The 19,227-nt window shown below is 36.7% G+C and overlaps 6 protein-coding genes across 8 annotated transcripts in view; 2 read left to right on the forward strand and 4 right to left on the reverse strand.

Annotated features, from left to right (window-relative positions):
* Nucleotides 1-389: 389 nt before the first annotated feature.
* LOC108366513 (adrenodoxin-like) lies at nt 390-1,611 on the reverse strand. Of its 3 annotated transcripts, none has more exons than XR_001848098.1 (3): nt 1,173-1,611; nt 685-1,100; nt 390-618 (listed from the first exon to the last, which is right to left on the reverse strand). XR_001848098.1 is itself a non-coding variant. In XM_017620934.1 (2 exons), the coding sequence occupies exons 1-2, from the start codon at nt 1,355-1,357 to the stop codon at nt 761-763; spliced, it is 525 nt and encodes a 174-aa protein (XP_017476423.1). In that variant the 5' UTR covers nt 1,358-1,611; the 3' UTR covers nt 390-760. The 3 variants fall into 3 exon arrangements, 1 of the variants encoding a protein (XP_017476423.1); XR_001848097.1 differs by having other exon boundaries at nt 677-1,100; XM_017620934.1 differs by having other exon boundaries at nt 390-1,100.
* Nucleotides 1,612-1,818: 207 nt separating this feature from the next.
* LOC108366512 (uncharacterized) lies at nt 1,819-3,452 on the forward strand. The gene is made up of 2 exons (XM_017620933.1): nt 1,819-2,393; nt 2,454-3,452. The coding sequence occupies exons 1-2, from the start codon at nt 2,267-2,269 to the stop codon at nt 3,428-3,430; spliced, it is 1,104 nt and encodes a 367-aa protein (XP_017476422.1). The 5' UTR covers nt 1,819-2,266; the 3' UTR covers nt 3,431-3,452.
* nbs (nibrin) lies at nt 3,394-6,084 on the reverse strand. Its single transcript, XM_017620931.1, has 4 exons — nt 5,948-6,084; nt 5,049-5,891; nt 3,603-4,984; nt 3,394-3,540 (listed from the first exon to the last, which is right to left on the reverse strand). The coding sequence occupies exons 1-4, from the start codon at nt 5,973-5,975 to the stop codon at nt 3,472-3,474; spliced, it is 2,322 nt and encodes a 773-aa protein (XP_017476420.1). The 5' UTR covers nt 5,976-6,084; the 3' UTR covers nt 3,394-3,471.
* An 803-nt stretch (nt 6,085-6,887) lies between these two features.
* defl (Integrator complex subunit 7) lies at nt 6,888-10,316 on the forward strand. The gene is made up of 2 exons (XM_017620935.1): nt 6,888-8,647; nt 8,716-10,316. Exons 1-2 carry the CDS (start codon nt 7,109-7,111, stop codon nt 10,291-10,293), a joined length of 3,117 nt encoding a protein of 1,038 aa, XP_017476424.1. The 5' UTR covers nt 6,888-7,108; the 3' UTR covers nt 10,294-10,316.
* A 65-nt stretch (nt 10,317-10,381) lies between these two features.
* On the reverse strand, nt 10,382-11,143 carry mRpS6 (mitochondrial ribosomal protein S6). Its single transcript, XM_017620936.1, has 2 exons — nt 10,979-11,143; nt 10,382-10,907 (listed from the first exon to the last, which is right to left on the reverse strand). The coding sequence occupies exons 1-2, from the start codon at nt 11,021-11,023 to the stop codon at nt 10,509-10,511; spliced, it is 444 nt and encodes a 147-aa protein (XP_017476425.1). The 5' UTR covers nt 11,024-11,143; the 3' UTR covers nt 10,382-10,508.
* Nucleotides 11,144-14,748: 3,605 nt separating this feature from the next.
* Nucleotides 14,749-19,227, reverse strand: part of Chd64 (transgelin calponin-3) — a 31,043-nt gene continuing 26,564 nt past the window's right edge. Inside the window, exons 3-4 of the mRNA XM_017620937.1 lie at nt 15,900-16,021; nt 14,749-15,829 (exon numbers count right to left, since the gene is read on the reverse strand). Coding sequence (XP_017476426.1) covers nt 15,659-15,829; nt 15,900-16,021 — 293 coding nt within the window. The 3' untranslated portion in view covers nt 14,749-15,658. The remainder of the gene's footprint in view (nt 15,830-15,899; nt 16,022-19,227) is intronic.

A 19,227-nucleotide genomic window follows, 5' to 3' on the forward strand; every position in this document is an offset into this window, starting at 1 on the left:
ATCAAATCTCCATACGATGCGAAAGCATTCGATGTTCATTAAAGAAGTTAGTTTTATTTTCGCCTTGTAGGATTTCCTCAATTTTTACAAAAAGTGGACTTAGCAACTTTTCACTCTAAGCGATATGAATTGATTTATAGAGACTTTTTTCAATTATCGATAAGAACAGAGGCAGAAGGTTGTTAATGAATTCATTTAAATGTATTTTAACAAACTGTGTGTTTATGGAGATTTTTTTGCAATCACGACATACATGCATATGTGCATGCGCACACATCCATATGCATTTAAGTGGGTACCAAAAATATAGGCTTTATCTGAGTTGAAATTCTCCGATTCATTGTTTAATATTTTCTTACGCTCACATTTATTTTATAAAAATACGATTGTAAATTTCTGCTACGTTTTTAATAAAATCCGTCATTGCTTTGTTCTTGCGGGCATAGTTAGCAATCATCGGTAAAGATGTATACCTATTACTACTAAGTTTGAATAGATGGGTATTTAATATGTACATTTCAATTATTTACATTTGTGTACACAAATACTTATGTTATTCATTTATGCAAGCGACATCCGGACAAATTTCGTCTTATCTGCCTTTATCGATATGCTACACTGTACAATGAAATGGAATAAATCATTTATATGTATGTTTACGTATTGTACATTTTACATGTTTATGTATTATAATTTCCACATTCCAGTCAAACTGTCCAAATTTTATGTCCATACGTATTTTTCATATTTCGATCAACTGTTACGCGCTACGGGCATCATTAATTGTTGCTGGTACTTTAACAACCAGTCCATTCATGTCCTTTGTTAGTGTTATTTGGCAGCCTAGACGTGAAGTATCTGTGAGGTCGTATGCCAAATCCAACATATCCAATTCTTCATCGCTGGCTTTATCTGGTAGTTTTTCGAAATCCTCAGATGTAAAAATTAAATGGCAAGTGGAGCATGTCAAAGTACCCTCGCATGCACCAAAACCATCCAAATCGATATGATTATTTACCACCACATCCAGTAATGTGTCGCCCACCTTGCCCTTTGTCTCTATCTTCTGGCCGTTGGCGCGCAAAAACGTAATGTTCACACTTGGTATTAATTAATAAAATAGAATGAGTGTTACATATACATACAGCAAAAATCAATTAATTGTAACTTACTCTTGCTGCAGCTGTGTCCCAATGGAAAATGTGCGTAGGAACTGTTGATTCGTTATCACTGTCGTGTTGTTATTGGTTACACGCTGGCAGTAATCGAATTTGCTAAGGTTTTTCACTAGCCCTATTGATGTGTTACGGTTAATAACTTTCAAGGAGCACCTGACTAAATTTAGGACAAAAGCCATACTGTCGCGTCGTTAACGTTTGGAAGACTCACACGTATAACTGGTTCAATATCACAGTGAAGATACTTCTGCGCACTCTTGTGGCTATTTTAATCAATGTCGCACCTACACTGTTTTTTAATAAACGAAACACAACATCGGTAAAGGGAGTGCAATCACCTTAATTCCGAATCAAGTGCAAGGCGTAATGATTACGGCAGTAAATTGAAATAAAAAACACACATCTGCACACAAAGAAAGTTACAATTAAAAAAAATTACATTTGACAGCAGCACAGCTGATAGTAAAGGTGGCCAGAAGAAAGATATAACCAACACGTTCACTTTGGAGCCTAAATGTATGCAACGCGAATGAAACTTCCATACCCATGACAGTCGGGTCTACGTAACCGGAACGACCCAGATTTATATCTGGCCAAGGACTGTCACTTCAGCAACACTCCCCAAAACCCCTTTGGGGAACTTGTATGCTACAACAACAACAACAACAAACTTCCATACGTTTTTGTTGAAAATATTCTATTTGTCCATGTAAAAAACAATTCGGTACTTTACACAAATTTCTAATTGCCTTGTCCTCTAACTTGTGATGTGCGCTTTGATGGCCCACAAATGGAACAGGTGAAAAGTTAAGGGTTTTTTATATTTTATGTAATAAGGCTTGCCGACATCTGCCGAAGAGCGACCTCTATTAGCAAAAAAAACTTTTTTGGGATCTTGGAAGGGCCATGGAATAGATATTAATCAGAGCATGAATGCACCCTGAATGTTAACATGAATTATATATATTTATTTAGTAATAATTAATGTTTGCCCTTTATTTTTTTTTTTTATTTAATCAGCCCAAGCAATCCTGAAAGTACAAAAACAGCTGAGACGAAAGTGCTGCCAAGTTTGTATCTTTGTGTACATGACGATTGTTTACATTTTTTTTGCATGGACGCAGTTTATAAACATGTGCGATCTTTGGAATGAATTTGAGCTAAAAAAGCCGCCGCTTCTTACATTCCCTATTCCAACTAAGAGAGCTCCAAATGGTAAGCTTCAATTCAATTCCCTATAAGTTTTTAAATCCTTGCTAAGCACATTTCTTTCAGTACGACGCTTACAGGCTGCTATATATCAATACTTTCGGCAGCATCGTCCACAAGAGGTCGAGTTTGCAGAGACATCTGCTTTGCTAGGAAGGCTTATGGCACGCCGAAAGAACTCATTTCATGGCATGATGGGGTTTCGTGCTGTTGTTAAGTGTAATACAGCGACATGTCGACTGCTTCGCATCGATATTACACGAGAACTTGAATCATTTCAAGGCTCTTTGCCTGATTTTGCGCTCAACTCGTCCGAAACATTGGAGATGCCAACCCAGAACTGCTTTGACTATGTATTAGTACGTTTGCTGAATGTACATGGTATTTATGTTCGGATACGAGAGTGTTGCGTCCAAGCTGCAGAGTATTTTGCGAAATTAATGCGAAATAACTTTTTCATGGAAACAAGTACCCTACTATTGGCCGTGCTAGCCAAGTTGCACAATTTGAGTGCCGTATTGGGTAACAAATGTGTTGAGCTTTACAACCAATTGCAGCCTATGCGAAGGAGATTTCCTTCGGCGGGGCATAGTGTTCACCTAAACTATGACCTGCCAGAACAATTGGAAGCATTCTTGGAAAACCAGACTTTAGAAACCTCTAAGAGAGAAGGTGTATTATTAAAAGATGATGCGCCCTTGCAGGCAACACATACGCCTCTTACAGCTGTGCGCGCTATGAAACCTGTAAAATTTAAAAGGACTTCCGATGTGGGTGTAGAAGTGATCAGAGAATGTACGTTGACCTCTCAAATTAAAACTTTCAATGCGGATGTAGAATTGGCTACTATAGAGGCTGTAAAACGATTCATTGCAACTGAAAACGTAACAAGAAAGCAGTCTTTAAAGCAGAGTGTAACTAAGGATATATTACCCCACGAGTGGATTGGTGCTACGCGTCTATTTGAGCGCAAATTATTAGCTAACGAGCACAAGAAAGCTTTGAGTATATTCCGAAAATTTATTGTAAGCAAAGTTTCTTAGAATAAATTTTTAACGATCGAACGAACAATAATTGTTTGGCATTAAATCAATGGACCGCCCACGGTGGACGAAACAGTACGAATCACCCTACGGTTTTGTGGACGGAATTTCTGTAAAAAGTTTTTTTTTGAAAACTACATTTACCATGCTACTATAAGAAGTTGGGACTTACCTTAGTAAACTTTTTAAAGTTTTTAATATTTTTGTTGGAATCATTTTTTTCATTCTCATTGTCCACCACGCTCCTTATATCTCTTTCATGTAGTATAGACTTTGTGCTCACAACTGTTACAACGCATCCTCCTTTAATGGGTTCAATTTCTTTGCTATCACCCTCAACGCCAGAATCATTATTCTCTTTCTTTACAGCATCCACTTCATCTTTACATTGTTCCGCTTTGATGCTTAAAGCACTTAGTGAACAATCAAGCCAATCTGCGATGCTAACTTTAGCCGGCAATGGTTTCGGTTTTGGCATTACTATTTGGTTTATTTTATTTCTCGTTGCTACCGGCTCGTTCGATCTCTCAACATCAATAGCATCTTTAGAAGAACTTTGCTCATCAGCATCAGCTCCACCAAAGTCGAACAAATCCTCATCCGAGTCACAACCTCCGTCATCATTGGAAGGACGCGCACGTTTAGCATTATTTGTGTCGTCATTAGAAAGACTTTTTCCACCGAAACAAAACAAATCATCATCATCACTGTTGTCTATATCAGCAATGCGTGCGCGTTTTGACGCTTTCTTCGAAGTCTCATTGTCGGTTGTGGCGCTTTTGTCAGCCGCATCTTGCGCGTTAGGTACGCGTTGCGATTTCTCTAAGAAACCCGACATATCTATCACAGTTCTTCTGGTCGGGCGCTTATTGATCTCAATTGGCAACTGTTTAATAGCTGATTTAGGTGTTTGCTTTGCAATGGCGGCAGCAGATGTCGACGCAAGCTCATCAAGAGGTGAGTAAGTAGATCTACTTTGCTGCCTATTTTTACGTTCCACCGGTGAATTCGTATTCTCTTCTAAATGTGCCTTTTTAGCAGCAAAGTTGAAGAGCTCATCATCTTCACTATCCATTTGAGAAATAGCATTATCAGCTGTGTTTCCTTCCTTACCTCTTGTGCGCTTGCGTTTGTTGACCTCCTGGGCACTTTCGGTTACTTGCAGGGAAGACATGGCAGCATCACTTGAATTATTTTCTTCTGGTTGAAAATCTTGTGATTCTATGGTTACTGAATCAGTTTGTTCCACTCCTGACGCTGTTGATGCAGCCGGTGATTTGTCCGTCAAATGTGTGCTAGATGTACTTTTCTCAACAGTTTCGGGGATAAAAATTTCCGTTTGGTTGCTATCTAGTAGATCTGCAATATTAGAAAAGTTGGAAGAAGCCAAAACAGAAGACTGTGGCTCCTTAGATTCTGATAATTTTGAGGTAGAGGCTAAGTTGTCGTTTTCATTATAGCTTGGATTACAAAATTTTTCAATCGAACACTGTATAATTGCCAAACCGATCTCGAATTCAGGTACAGTGCGTCGCGAATGAAGTTTAAGACAATCTTGAAATGAGAGTAGTAAATACAAATGACAATGTGCGTAAAGCCCATTTTTTGTTTAACTCACCTTCAACTGTGTTAATAGTTTCTGAACTTTGTGATTCTGTAGATGGTACATACTGTATAACAACTACATCTTTCCTAACGAGAAAAGATTTTTGTACGCCCACATTTAAATGCTTACTTTTTCCACCAGCTTTCTCTACTATCGGCGCATACTTTTTAAAATGATGCGCATGGAGAAATACAAATGTTAGCTTGGCAAACAATTTCTTTCTTTCTTCACGATATTTTAAGTCGAAATTCTGAGGATTCGGTGGAGTATAAGCTTCCACTTTTGGTAATGATCGCCGACCACGACGCGCCGCCTGCACTACACTACACCAATAGTCGCAAGTCACAATTGGCCTCCGATCCAGTATTGCATGCAATAGTTTCGAGGACAAGTTTATCTCCGCCATTGTTAGATGGGTATATTCGTCGTCCCAGTCGTTCAAAATACAACCGCCGAGCACCTGTACATGTTGTTTCAACTGAATGATCTGATCGGCAGGCAAAATTGACAACGTAATCCGAGGAGTAATATTCAATACAGTCCAAATGTTTTTCAAAACACCAAAACGTATACGATCTCCTTCGGCTAGAATTATACGCTTTTGTTTCGGAATTCCCACGCCTTTAGAAATGCCGTCATTATGAAATGTGCCATATTTAGATCCCCCATCTTCAAGCTCCAGCATTTCTTTCACATGATTTCCATTTATACTTTCCCTATCGCTAATTTCTGTTGTGGTAATGTGTACGAATGCATGAGTACGACTTATTGAAGAATCGTCTGCAATTACCAGGTCCGCGCCAACGCGTCCGACAGTGTATTTGGACTTTTCGTTGATTACAATGAGCACATTTCCTTTTTAGAAAACAATAGATAAATCGTGTAATAGGTAGCTTTAATTGTGTACTTACCAGTAGTAACGTTTGTCAGAAGCCACATTCTTTGGTGAAATTTTATTATAAATGCAAAAATTAAGTTTTCCAAAGGACTCTGCCTGGTTTTCAAAAACAAGGTACGCACACATTTACATATGATTCGCCAGTGTAGCCAAATTCACAATTCGGTGACAGTTTAGTTAGGTTGGCAACGCGAATTATGTAGGTTTATTGGTAGCACGGTTACCAGTTGTTAAAAAATAACTAACCAAAATCTGAAGAAAAAACAACCAAATCGAAAAAAGAACCAAATTTGTTATTCACTTATTTGTTAAGAAAAGCAAAACTTATTGAAAAAAATCAAGAATAAAACCCTGAAAGATGCCAAATTTCGCACATGTTTCAAGCTTTGGAGGCTTTTTAGGGGTCGTCAGACAGTAACTCATTCGAACATTAATATTGGTGAATATGATTATCGCAATGGTGTAATCGATAACACTTACCATATGTTAAAGGAATTTTACACAAAATTTAGGCAATAAAATGCAAGGAAAAATTATTTATTGTTTGAACATTAATATGAAAGAGGGAACAAAAGTACTGAATAAACTAAAATGAAATGGTAAATGAAGTATCACTTTTATCGAACTAGCAGTCGATACCTCATTTGTCGGAAAACTCATTCCTAGACCATTCTTCCCATTTACTGCGAAATGTCAATGGCTTGAAGAAACGTCAAGCGCAAAAGTTTTTTGTGAAGTTGCTCGCCTGAAAAGCCTGTACGACTTCGAAAGCCTCCCTACAAGAAAAGTGACAGTCATTTGATTAATAAAGTGTAACTCAATGGTGATGGAAATGTTCATCAAATACTCCCATCACGTTTTTAAGGCCCATGTGCAAAAAATTATGAAAAATAAATGTATATATGTGATTTTTATCTTCTTTGAGTAAAGTAGTCAATTTTCGATGGTTTCTTTTCGATTATTTTAAAATTAATCGGTTAATCGCTCGATTAATCGAAAGGAAAATTTCGTTACAATTAAATCGTTAGCCGAATGAACATACCCGATTATAAACGGTTATTCGATTAATCGTACCGTCACTAAAAAAAAATAGAATTTATTAATCAGGAAAAAATATTTAGCATTTAAATAATCACCTATTCGTTTATTATTAAAATAATTCACTTTTTTAAAAATGGCGTCATTATCCGGCGTCCGCGTAAATCTTTTCAACGAAAATTTCCTCAATGAGTCTGAGCAAGATGCCAATTCCGTGCTCACCGAATTGGATAAAGGTTTGCGTTCAACTAAGTTGGGTGTCCAATGTGAGGCGATTGTACGCTTTCCACGGCTCTTCGAAAAGTATCCCTTCCCAATATTGATAAATTCATCGTTCTTGAAATTAGCAGAATTCTTTTGGAATGGTTCAAATCTGTTGCGCTTCTGGGTGTTGCGCGTTTGCCAACAAAGTGAAAATCATCTGGATAAAATTCTAAACATCGACGCCTTCGTTAAGCGCATATTCATGGTAATACATTCGAATGATCCTGTGGCACGTGCATTAACTTTGCGTACATTGGGCGCTGTGTCACGCGTTATTCCCGAGAAACAACAAGTGCACCATGCCATACGACGAGCACTCGATAGTCACGATACCGTAGAAGTGGAAGCAGCAATCTATGCAAGTGGGCAATTCGCGGCACAATCTCGCTCCTTTGCAATTAGCATGTGTGCCAAAATTTCTGATATGATTGAATCACTACAAATACCAGTGCCTATGAAGCTGCAGCTCATACCAGTATTAAGGCACATGCATCACGACTCGAACACTTCAACGCTAGTGAAAGATCTTTGTCTAAATTTGCTACCAAAATACCCGGCTGAAAGCTTTGTTGTTGCTATTCTTGATTCACTCACACAACTTTCAGCGCGTACACTAACTGGTGTACCGGACCAAGTAAAACTGTTGTTGGACTTTCTGCAAGATAAACGGAAACCTGTACGGGCGCAGGTATTGAAATCACTTACGCAGCTAGCTGATCCTCAATGTGTTCATGCCTGGCCAAAGAAGGCTATGAGCGAACTTATAGCAAAAGCGCAGGCTTGTGAGGATTCCCGCGAACAATATCTCTATTTAAATATTTTGCTTAAACTGTGTGACTGCCCTCTAACATGTCATGTGTTGTTGCATGAGCAGCAAGAATCTGTAACGGAGCTTTGTCTAACGTGCATTTGCTTAGATGATTATGCCACAGCCAGTCAGGCGATGTCAATCTTAGCCGCGCTTATGACTTATTCTGGCGGCGATAAGGAGATTACATCCACTATTATTGCTATTATAAACATGCACATGGAGGGTCTAATTTTCTGTATGGTTGGTGATAAGGAAAATGAACTCGAATTGAAAAAACTACTCTGTTGTGGCATCAAAATAAGCAGCGTTAATCCTGAATTCGGCACCGATTTCGTAAATATGTTAGCTGACTTGATTACTGAAGAAATAGAATACCCGCCACGCAACGTAGAGATGATGTGCGATGCGTTGGGAGCTTTAGGTTCACATTTCCAATTGCGTAAGTTCGCAGATACCGGTTTAACCGACGTCGAACCAATGGACGTTGATACAATGATGCCCTCAACTTCGGCTCAAGCTGCGCTGGCAGCGCAAAAGAAAGTTGCAGAGTCGCCCTCGGAGACACCTGATGATGATGATGGCTCATCAAAAGGCCCAACGGTAAGATTTACAGTTAATGCATTTCATTTATAATTGTATTGATAAATAAAAATTCTATGTAATTACAGGCCAATCCAGTACTTAACCGATTGCTATTCATATTACATAAATTAAATGCAATAATGGAAGCTGGTGCGAATGCAGACCAATTACATACAGTAGAAATCTTAGCTTCTGTCGCATTGCAGTCAATGCTCGGCTGCTTCATACCCAAAGAGGTGATTGAATGTTTTGAACGTTGCTGCAGCAAAATTAATTGTTGGAATCAATATCGCATCGCACGATCTGCAAGTCGTTACGGACAACATTATCTAGCCGCACATATATTTTCCAAAATATCACAGCTCACAGTAGTAGACAAACTACATTTCTTTCTGATGGGACTAGCACAAATGGGAAAGGCTGAATGTATACTGAACTATGGAGTAGAGTACGAATTTATGCGCGACAATTATGAGCTATGTGAACCTTCTATGTCAAACGTCACTCCAGCAGATTCGTCCGCAGCAGCTGCACCTGTGCTAAAACAAATGCCACTAATGCAGCGTTTAGAGTCTGCAATCAATTTGTATTGGCAAGCGCTCGCAAGCCTCCGTGCCAGTTCGTCGCCTGCTAATCCGCTTACATTTCAGCTAGAGTACCTGAAATTACGCGCACAATTTTTACAGACCCTCTACATGGCCGTAACGGTAAAAAATGCACAAATAATTGTACCACCGCCAGCGATTGCGGGAAGCTTGGCTCAGAACTCACGTGACAACTTGCTGAAATTCGGACATGTAACTAATCAATTGCGTAAACTGGTAAAAGCTTTGAAGAGTTGCGAAGAATCCTATTCACGCCTCTATAAATCTGCTTTCGATGCGGATCCTATAACATTGGAATTTTTAGAAATAGCCGAATATCAATGTGCTTTGTTCGCACACATTGTTGAAACAATTAGTTATGCGACGCCCGCGGACCCGCCTGCATTCTTGACAACTGGTCAATGTCCAGAAACACGCTATTTTGCAGCTTGTTGCCACCGCATGGAACAAATGCAACGAGATTTGCCAAAAGAACCATCTAATGCGAAGACAATAAGTAATCGTCATTTGGAAATTATTCTCTCCGAAATTGAAGTGATAACAAAAACTCCCCTCTGTCTACCACGTTATTTCTTCCAAGTTCTACAATCAACGCAAATCAAACTTTCTGTTAGTCCACAGCCTCGCAGCCCTGGCGAACCTGTGCTGGTACAATCTGGCAGCAATTTAGTTATAAAAGTTGAAGGTGTTATTCAACATTATGGTAAAAGAAGATCTATGTATCGCAGTGTGGACGCAGTCCAGTTGTCATTGACGTCTCAACTTGTGACACCTCGTCCAGCTAATGAAACACCTAAATCCACCACAACCGATACAGTAACACTCACACAGACGGTTAAACCACAGCGTGACTTTTTGACTGGCAGCTTTCTTTTGCCGATCTCAAGTGGTGGTCAGTGGCAGGTTACTTTGGAGACATATGTCATTGACGAAAATGGCATAACTTGGTGCACCGGACCAAAAAATTCAATGTTGGTGCGATTGCTAGAGGATCCTGCAAAGGCAGCAGCGCCTACACCATCCACTTCAGCGCAGGCTGGGCAAACACGAAGATTTTAGATGGAGTGTTCAAATTCGTCACTTGATTTTAATGGGAATGACCGAAAACAACTCTTCGATCTTTCAAGTGCTGAAATGCCTTTGGAAGTAATTTATATAAACCTTTTATTAGTTTAGTTTAAAAACTTTAAAATATAACACGTTTAATACCTTATAACTATTAGTTTACATTTTCTTCGGCCACATCTTATACACAAAAATTTTACTAACCGCATTTATTTCTGGAACGGATAGTAATCAAGCCCGGAATTATATTTGAACTTTGGTTTTTGTTTGCGTTTAGCGATGTTTATCATTTCCTGCACATCTTTGCGGTAGGCTGGCGGAAGCATTTCCTCATGTAGAGTGCATTGGAACTCTTCCGGTCCTTCAATTTTAAAGATACGACGTCGCACAATATCAATATCACGGCCGAATTCCTCCATAAAATCATTTAATTTTGTTGGTGCCGACTCAAAAGCTATAGTGAAGTAGGTGCCTTCGCGATGTACTACACCATGTTCACTGATTTTATGCGGTAGCGCACGAGTGCCCAAATTTTCCAGTTTTCTAATTATGCAGCCCTTGTCCAAAATAGATTCGGCAGTGCGTTTCAAGACGGACACAATCTCCGGCTAATTTCGAAACGAATAATTGGCGTGCATGAGAGAGGGGAACAAATTCAAATTAAGGCAAGGATACTTACTCTGGACATTTGTCGCAATACCAAAGCTAATTCGTAGGATGGCATTTTCGGTCTAATATAAAGGAAGAGCTCTAAAAATTTCAAAGAAGATTTGCCGTGTTACGAAAGGGCACACAGAGGAAAATAGTGCTGCAATATAATAGAATGGACAGTCGGTACTATCGATAGCAATTTTTTTCAGTCACTCGATATTTTTAGCATTATCGGTCGTTTTTGGAGAGCATCTGATTTGTTTATTTCATACATTTGGTCTGTAATTGTCAAAATTTTATTTACACTTTACGGTAAAATATTAAGTTTTGTTCATTTATTTTCAATAAACCAATATCTATAAACAAAAAAACTTTAAATAGACTGACGAAAACAGCAAAAAAAAAATTAAAATGTCATAAAAATCGGAATTGAGTAAATTGAATGCGTATTTTGCTCATTGTAAGTTCATTGTAATAACTTGAGTCGCTTTTTACACGCCTAGGGGTGCATGTGCTTCTTTTATATCGCGATTCAGGAATACCTTGTCAAACATTTTGACAGGATATCGTTTCATTTTGATTGAGTATCGTTCGAAACAGAACAACATTTTTCTGTTGTCAGTTTGGACAATGTTCAAAATCAAAATGCATGCTTTAGCATCAGAATTTTGTTTGTAATTTATGATTTTTTTTTAGTTGTTGCCTTTTGGCTACACTATCGATAGTATCGATAGTTGTTTCTCGGAGTAGTTAAAACTATCGATGGTTTTGCAGCACTAGTAAAAAGTAGGGATGCGCATATAGAAAATACATCGATGTTTTTTGCGACGCGATGCATCGTGAAGTCATATCGATATTGTGGGATGTATCAGTTAAAAAAATCGATTTCCTGTTATTTCAAAAAAAATTTAATTAAATAAAACAACCCTTTTAACCCTCTAGTAGGCAGAACCGCCTCCAGACGGTCGTTAACTAAACACCTTTTTAGTGCACCTATAATAATTTTTCTCTATAATCGTAAGGCACGATCTTTAGACAAAAATCGTTCCCCTACGGCGAAGTAAATTTTTATCCGTTATGTCAATCCGTTTTATTTTAATCGGCAGTTGAATTACAGATTTTGAAAACACGGTTAAAATTAATTATTTCTTGCTTTTTAATAATTTCGTAATTAAAGAAATTTTTTCTTTTGAAAATTTTTTTGATACAAAAAAATTCAGTGGGTTTCGTAGTTAAAAGCACAGTATTTTGATATAAGTTTTATAATTGTGTGACTATCCGAAATGGAGAAAATTGCTTTCGAACACAGACCGTCTACAGACCGGCTTGCCGACATATAAAAACCCACGGCATTGCCGGTTCGTAGGTCAACATTGTGTAAGAGAAAGCTGAAAATATGTGTAACTATATCGGCGAGCCCATCTCCAGACGGTCTTGGTTTTTCTCCCCTGTAGGAAAAAGTTACTGTCACAGATCGAAATGGACATCAGTTTTGGATTTCTCGTGCTAAAACCACCCCTTCCTGAATTTTTCAACTCATAAAAAAATTGGCCTACTAGGGGGTTAATAAGGTAGAGTGTACTAATTTGAATAAAATAAATATGAATTTGAAATAAATTATTTTAAGAACGAAATATGCAAGTATAACTTTCAATGCTAATTATCCTATTAGGTCCGTTCGGTGAACGCACTAGAGTACTCTAGTGCAGGAAAGATGAAACCCTTTTTTGCTGTTCTGCACTACATTGTTCTACGGAACAAGTGCGGTATAGCGGCCGTTGAGGAAAAGTAAAAATAAAAAGTGGGCGTGGTCCGCCCCTTTTAACTGATTTTAATGGCGTAAACGGTTTTTGGTGGAAATTAATAGGGGCGGAGTTAAAGGGAGGTAAAGGTGGAATTTTCGATAGTTTTAGTAGTTTTTTTTTGTGCAGAACTTCTTTCTGNCTGTTCTGCACTACATTGTTCTACGGAACAAGTGCGGTATAGCGGCCGTTGAGGAAAAGTAAAAATAAAAAGTGGGCGTGGTCCGCCCCTTTTAACTGATTTTAATTGTGTAAACCGTTTTTGGTGGAAAGGGCGCGGAAGTATTTTTTGCGCAGAACTTCTTTCTCAGTAGGCGGCCTTCGTCCGCGCTTAGGGATTATAACCCGCACGAAGTAGAATTCTCCTTTCTGCGTTGCCGAAGAAGAAGGGCTGAATACCTTTTGCAGAGAACACGTTTCTGCGTAGGCGGCCATTGGCCGCACTTAGGGATTATAACCCGCACGAAGTAGAATTCTCCTTTCTGCGGTGCCGTTTTATATGGAAATAAAGCCTCAGGCAACATGTGCTTAAACCTAACTATATAAAATAATATATCAATTTAAAGGTATTTCTCTATACTTTTTAATGAACACATCCTTTAATATTGTTAATTACGCGTTCTTTTAGAAAAACGTACATTTTTATAAAAAAAAAAAAATCTTTATCCCATTCAGTTTATACGACTAACGTATCACGTAATTTTTTATCCGTGAACGAATGTTACGATTCCAGCTCTGGGCTATCGCGGCATTCGATATCGAACGTAACTCCTAACGAAATTTCATTTAAAGATTGCGGCATTCGATAGCGCGTGTGCTGGGTTAATTTAAATTGTTTTGGGGAGAAAACGTCTGCCGTTATTACATTCGAAACGAGTAATCATTCGATCCCGAATGCTGGGATTCATATCTTCAGTTCCTTAATGGCTAGCAATGCCCACTATCATTCCGGGCCTGGATTCGAGCCCGATTTCCGACAAGCTTAAACAAAATAAATCATAAAGTTATATAGGAATGTATTATAGGAAAGTAATTTCACAGTATTCCCAGGTTAGAGATTTTAAGCGCNGGCCGCACTTAGGGATTATAACCCTCACGAAGTAAAATTCTCCTTTTTGTTTTGCCGCTTTATATGGAAAAAAGCCACAGGCAACATGTGCTTAAACCTGACTATATAAAATAATATATCAATTTAAAGTTATTTCTCTATATGTACTTTCTAATGAACACATCCTTCCTTTAATATTGTTAATTACGCCTTCTTTTAGAAAAACATACATTTTTATAAAAAAAAAAATCTTTATCCCATTCAGTTTATACGACTAACTGTATCACGTAATTTTTCATCCGTGAACGAATGTTACGATTCCAGCTCTGGGCTATCGCGGCATTCGATATCGAACGTAACTCGTAACGAAATTTCATTTAAAGATTGCGGCATTCGATAGCGCGTATCCTGGGTTAATTTAAATTGTTTTGGGGAGAAAACATCTGCCGTTATTAGATTCGATACAAGTAAACATTCGATCACGAATGCTGGGATTCGTATCTTTATTTCCTTATTTCTCAAAATAATCTTATAGTATTGCGGCCGTTGCGGTGTAATGGCTAGCAATGCCCACTATCATTCCGCAGGGACTGGGTTCGAGCCCGGTTTTCCCAGGTTAGAAATTTTAAGCGTTTCTTTTTTTTCAATTTGAAGTTGGTGATCGCAGAACAGCATTTAAAACAATTAAAGGTAATTTTTAGTGCAAATAAACAACAGCAACTCAGCAACTCAGTTCGGCTGTAATCAGTAATTGACCCATAAATCTTGTATTTATACGTATAGGCTGCAGTTAAACTTGGTAATCTCGCCGAGATAATACTTTTTCTTATTACCTTAAAAATATCCACCAAAAAAACTGAAGAGATGGCACATTAGACCACGTAGCACTCATACATACATACATACTTACATTTGTAAAAAATTTGCAATAAAAAAAATTTCTGTACGTAGTAACTATTATTTAATAAAGTTTATTTCATACTCAACATGAACAGATTTAATCAGTATACCAATACGTATCACTGTGTATGTATTGTAATATATGATTTATAAATACTTTCTACTTTATGTTTAACGGTAATTAAATGGGAGAAGACACTTTTGTTTCAGTTTTTTTACAGGTGGTTGTTTAGTTGTTGTTATTTTGTATACTTCAAAGGCCATAACATTGTATTATTTCTACTGTAAATAAATTGTTGCTGCCAAAAATCGGTACGTATATGTAATTTTATATATTACTGTAAAGCATACATATATAGAGAGAAAATAACAATGATTCGCCTCCTTTCAGAATAATTAAATATAGGTATGTAAAAGATTACATACAATATAAATGCTTAATGGCACGTACGAGGCATTTACTCCACCCATATAACACCAGTATATTAGTGGGGACAAACGCGCCTCGGATATATAGTTTTCCGTTTGAGTGTTTGTAAGTGCCGATTTAGTTCAATTTAGAAAAAAAAAATATTTAGTGTATTATTAAATATGGGTAAGAAGAATGTGTTTTAAGTTAAAAAGAAATCAAACGCTATTATAAAAAAATTACATTTTCTCTTTTTGTGGTGTACAATTATGCTTAGAATACGTTCAATACATGTTTATAAAGTTAAAGTTAAAAAATATAGAATGCAAAATTTGGAATACATTTGTAGGTTGTCGTTTTTTCGTGTCTTTTCAAAAACCTTTGGACACTTATGGAATGCTTAAATATTATTAAAATGCCGTTATACACATGCATATGTATGTACATACATATATAACGCTGCGTTCATCTCTAAGTACCAATGATATTGGTTAATATGCGATAGCATAAGCGCTTTGCCATTTGCCGCGCATCAGAAATGTGTGGCATTTACATGTGTCGGGTGTTGCCGAAATTGATGCCCGACTGATTGGCACCCTTATTTGAGCCGTACTGCAGTGAGATGACATTTTGACCAGCGCGCAATTGCTCCTCAGAGAAATTGCGTACATTCTTATCGGCTTCCTTGGGACCAATTGATGGTTTGCCAAAGTTATGTGCCTGAAATATGAAATTGATAAGCAATTATTATCTATGGGATTGAATTGAATTTTATGAGTTAATTGATTACCTTACGACCTAATGATTGCAGGCATATGACGACGGAGTTTAAGTTTTGTCGTTCCCAAAGATCGACACTCTGGAATGTCTCTTGTGTGGGTACACCAAAGTTTTTAGCACAGGCCAAGAAAGCTGGAAATAAGGTTAGAAGGAAATTATTAATGCAAATATGATACACAAAAAATTCAAAATACACAAGGCTATATCTATTAATTAATTTTTTTTATTTCTCTTAATACACATTTTTATTCGTCTATTTTTTATCGATATACGGAATGGTTAAATTGTCTTGATAACTATTGCATCGTTTTTGGGCCGAGAATAGGCATAAAATACAGGAAATTGTTCCTTACGGTAGATGTTTTTTGGAGTTCGAACTTCTTGTACAATAAAACAAACTAAATCTATCAGTTTTTTGGTTTTTGTTGTATGCAATTTCTACAATTAGTTTTTGGGCTTCTGATTCGTAGTAGCACCACCTAACCATAGCCCAGCATTCAGTTAGCGCTTGAAGTGCCTTTTTGATATGCTTTTCTCGTAAGGCTTTTGGTGTTAAATTTTTGGAGGAATTTAAAATCGGACCGGCTCACGCCAATCTTAATAGTTTTCCGAAATATTTTAGCGGTAGTCTTAAGATATAGAAAAAGTTATAATTCTGATGGAAAAACAGTACCGTTTTTTTTCTACATACATCCTAATGTAGATACATACAGTTGTCCACAAAATAATAGGAGTGCGATATTTTGACCAGTTTTGGCTATTTGTCTTTTGTGTATTTAATGTTTATTATTTTTTTATAAAAGCCTAGCTGGCTATACAACAAACACCATATAAATTCAGATTTTAAACTTTGTATAAAAATTATAAAAATTTTGCAATTTTTCACCCAAATTTCAAACTTTTTAATCAGAATCTTTAGAAAAAATTCTGGTATGCAGTTTTGTAGCACATTCAATTCTAGTCTGAAAAAGTGCAAGTTTCAAGCGGCTAAAAAATTCCGTTGATTTTTGGCAATTTTTTTGCTGGCAGTGTCCTCCATATAAAAGAAAATTGTCGACATACTTTGTATGGAAAAAACGTGAAACACCTTTAACCAAAAAAATTCTCAAAAATCAACGGAATTTTTTAGCCGCTTGAAACTTGCACTTCTTCAGACTAGAATTGAATGTGCTACAAAACTGCATACCAGAATTTTTTCTAAAGATTCTGATTAAAAAGTTTGAAATTTGGGTGAAAAATTGCAAAATTTTTATAATTTTTATACAAAGTTTAAAATCTGAATTTATATGGTGTTTGTTGTATAGCCAGCTAGGCTTTTATAAAAAAATAATAAACATTAAATAAACAAAAGACAAATAGCCAAAACTGGTCAAAATATCGCACTCCTATTATTTTGTGGACAACTGTACATATATAGGTATACGGTGACCAGATTTCTGTATACAAAAATTGGAACATTTCTAAAGCATCGAATCCGGAGATACAATTTTGTTTTCAAAATAAAAAGACATGACATCTTTTAATACAGTTTTATTTAAAACCAAAAAAAGACAGAAAAACTTGAAAAATTATCGCGAAAATTTATATAATGTACACAATATATGTATACCGTGGCGAGAATGTAAATAAAGAAGAGACATTTTGGTAGGTTTTGGCTACTCTTCTTTGTTTGATGTTTATTATATTTTATGAAAATATAGATTACTATATTAAAAAATATGTAAATCGAAATTTTCTAATTTTTTTATGAAGAAAATGAACATCTCCAAAAAAAAATTTACCACGAATCAGCGGAAAGTCCTAGGTACTTAAAATTTGCACTTTGAATTGAATCGGCTACAAAACTGCATACTCAGAATGTTTCTAAGGAATCTGATTAAAAAGCTCAGTTTTTTGATGAAACTTTGTCGAATTTTGCTAATTTTTGTACAAAGTTTGAAATTTTGACTTACATGGTATTTGTAATTTGAATGCTAAAATGTTTTATTTTTTTAAATTTCACTAAGTTCAAGTTAGAATCGTTTCATGAAAAAAAAACAAAACTTAACAAATAATTATACAAAATTTAGACAAGGGTGATAGAATGTCATATAGCGAGGGTAACAGTTTTACAGAATATAACATAGTCAAAGATCATAGAAAATAAGGAAGCTGGCCATTTTTATGGATCCCTTATATTTTATGTTCTTTGTGATATCGAAAGTGGTGCCACGTTTGAACGAAAATTTTTTTTGGGTCAGAATACAATGAGAATCTTATTGAATTATTAAAGAAAACACTGCAAATCGGGATTTAATCGGTACAAATATAAAAAATCGGGACAATCGCGGCAGCCGTTTGCTGATAGGCGAAGTAGTCATAATGTTCGCAGGAGATTTTCAGCAGACCCTACCTTTCATAGAGCATGGCACTGCGGCAGGGGAGATAAGTGCGTGCATCAAGGCTTCGCCATTGTGGGCAAAGGTGGAAATATTGAACCTCACTACTAACATCCAGTGATAGAGTTCGGACTCTTTGCTCAAGACCACCTTGGTAGAGATCGGTGAGATCCGCATTGCAAAGTACCTGGTGAGGCGATCACATACATGTCTGTTGATGCTGTGATGGCGAATGAGGATGCGACTAAAGACGGGCGCGGGACTAAATATTTAATGCCGATCCCGTCCATCCTGATGTTTTTCGAAATTTTACCGCGGATCCCGTAGGTTCCGAAATCTATCACTAAGAAAAATTCACATGTCTTTCAAATTAATTTTAAATAATAAAAAAAACAAAACCAATCCGATTATTTTCTTTGGGTTGCTGTTCGTTTTCATCTCAATAAAAAATAAAAAAGTGCATATTTCATTCATCGGAAGGAAGTTTTTTTTGAATTTTCGGAGGTTGTGATTTCATTCTGATGAAAAGCTGCTGGTAGTTTCTGCGGGAAAAATTTTTGCCAGCAGCCATTTGCCAGCAAGAAAAACATCTGATCAAAGTCATCTGTTTTCAATTTATGAAAATATGGAAATTTATATTAGATTTAGATTTAGATTTATTATTATGATTTTTAAGTTTGAAATAACTTATTAGAACTGCAAATATATCGGAAGAAAGCAAATGCTCATTTACTCATGTTTGCTTAGCAAATTGCTTTAGGAAAACTTTTAATTTATTGTATTCGTGTTTTCTGTTTTATGCTTTTGTATGTTAACAAAATTTCGATCAGCTGTACTAAAAACTTGCAAGTTTTTGCTAGTTTTGCGTTCGTGTACTTTTTTTTAACATTTCTCTCTTTGAGAGAGAACAGATCATTAGAATTTTGCTGCTGAGAGTTTTCTGCTGGAAGAATACGCGAA

The sequence above is a fragment of the Rhagoletis zephyria genome, unplaced genomic scaffold (assembly GCF_001687245.7).
Source record: "Rhagoletis zephyria isolate East Lansing unplaced genomic scaffold, Rhagoletis_zephyria_1.1 Rzeph_scaffold_02299, whole genome shotgun sequence".
NCBI classification, from domain to species: Eukaryota; Metazoa; Arthropoda; class Insecta; order Diptera; family Tephritidae; genus Rhagoletis; species Rhagoletis zephyria.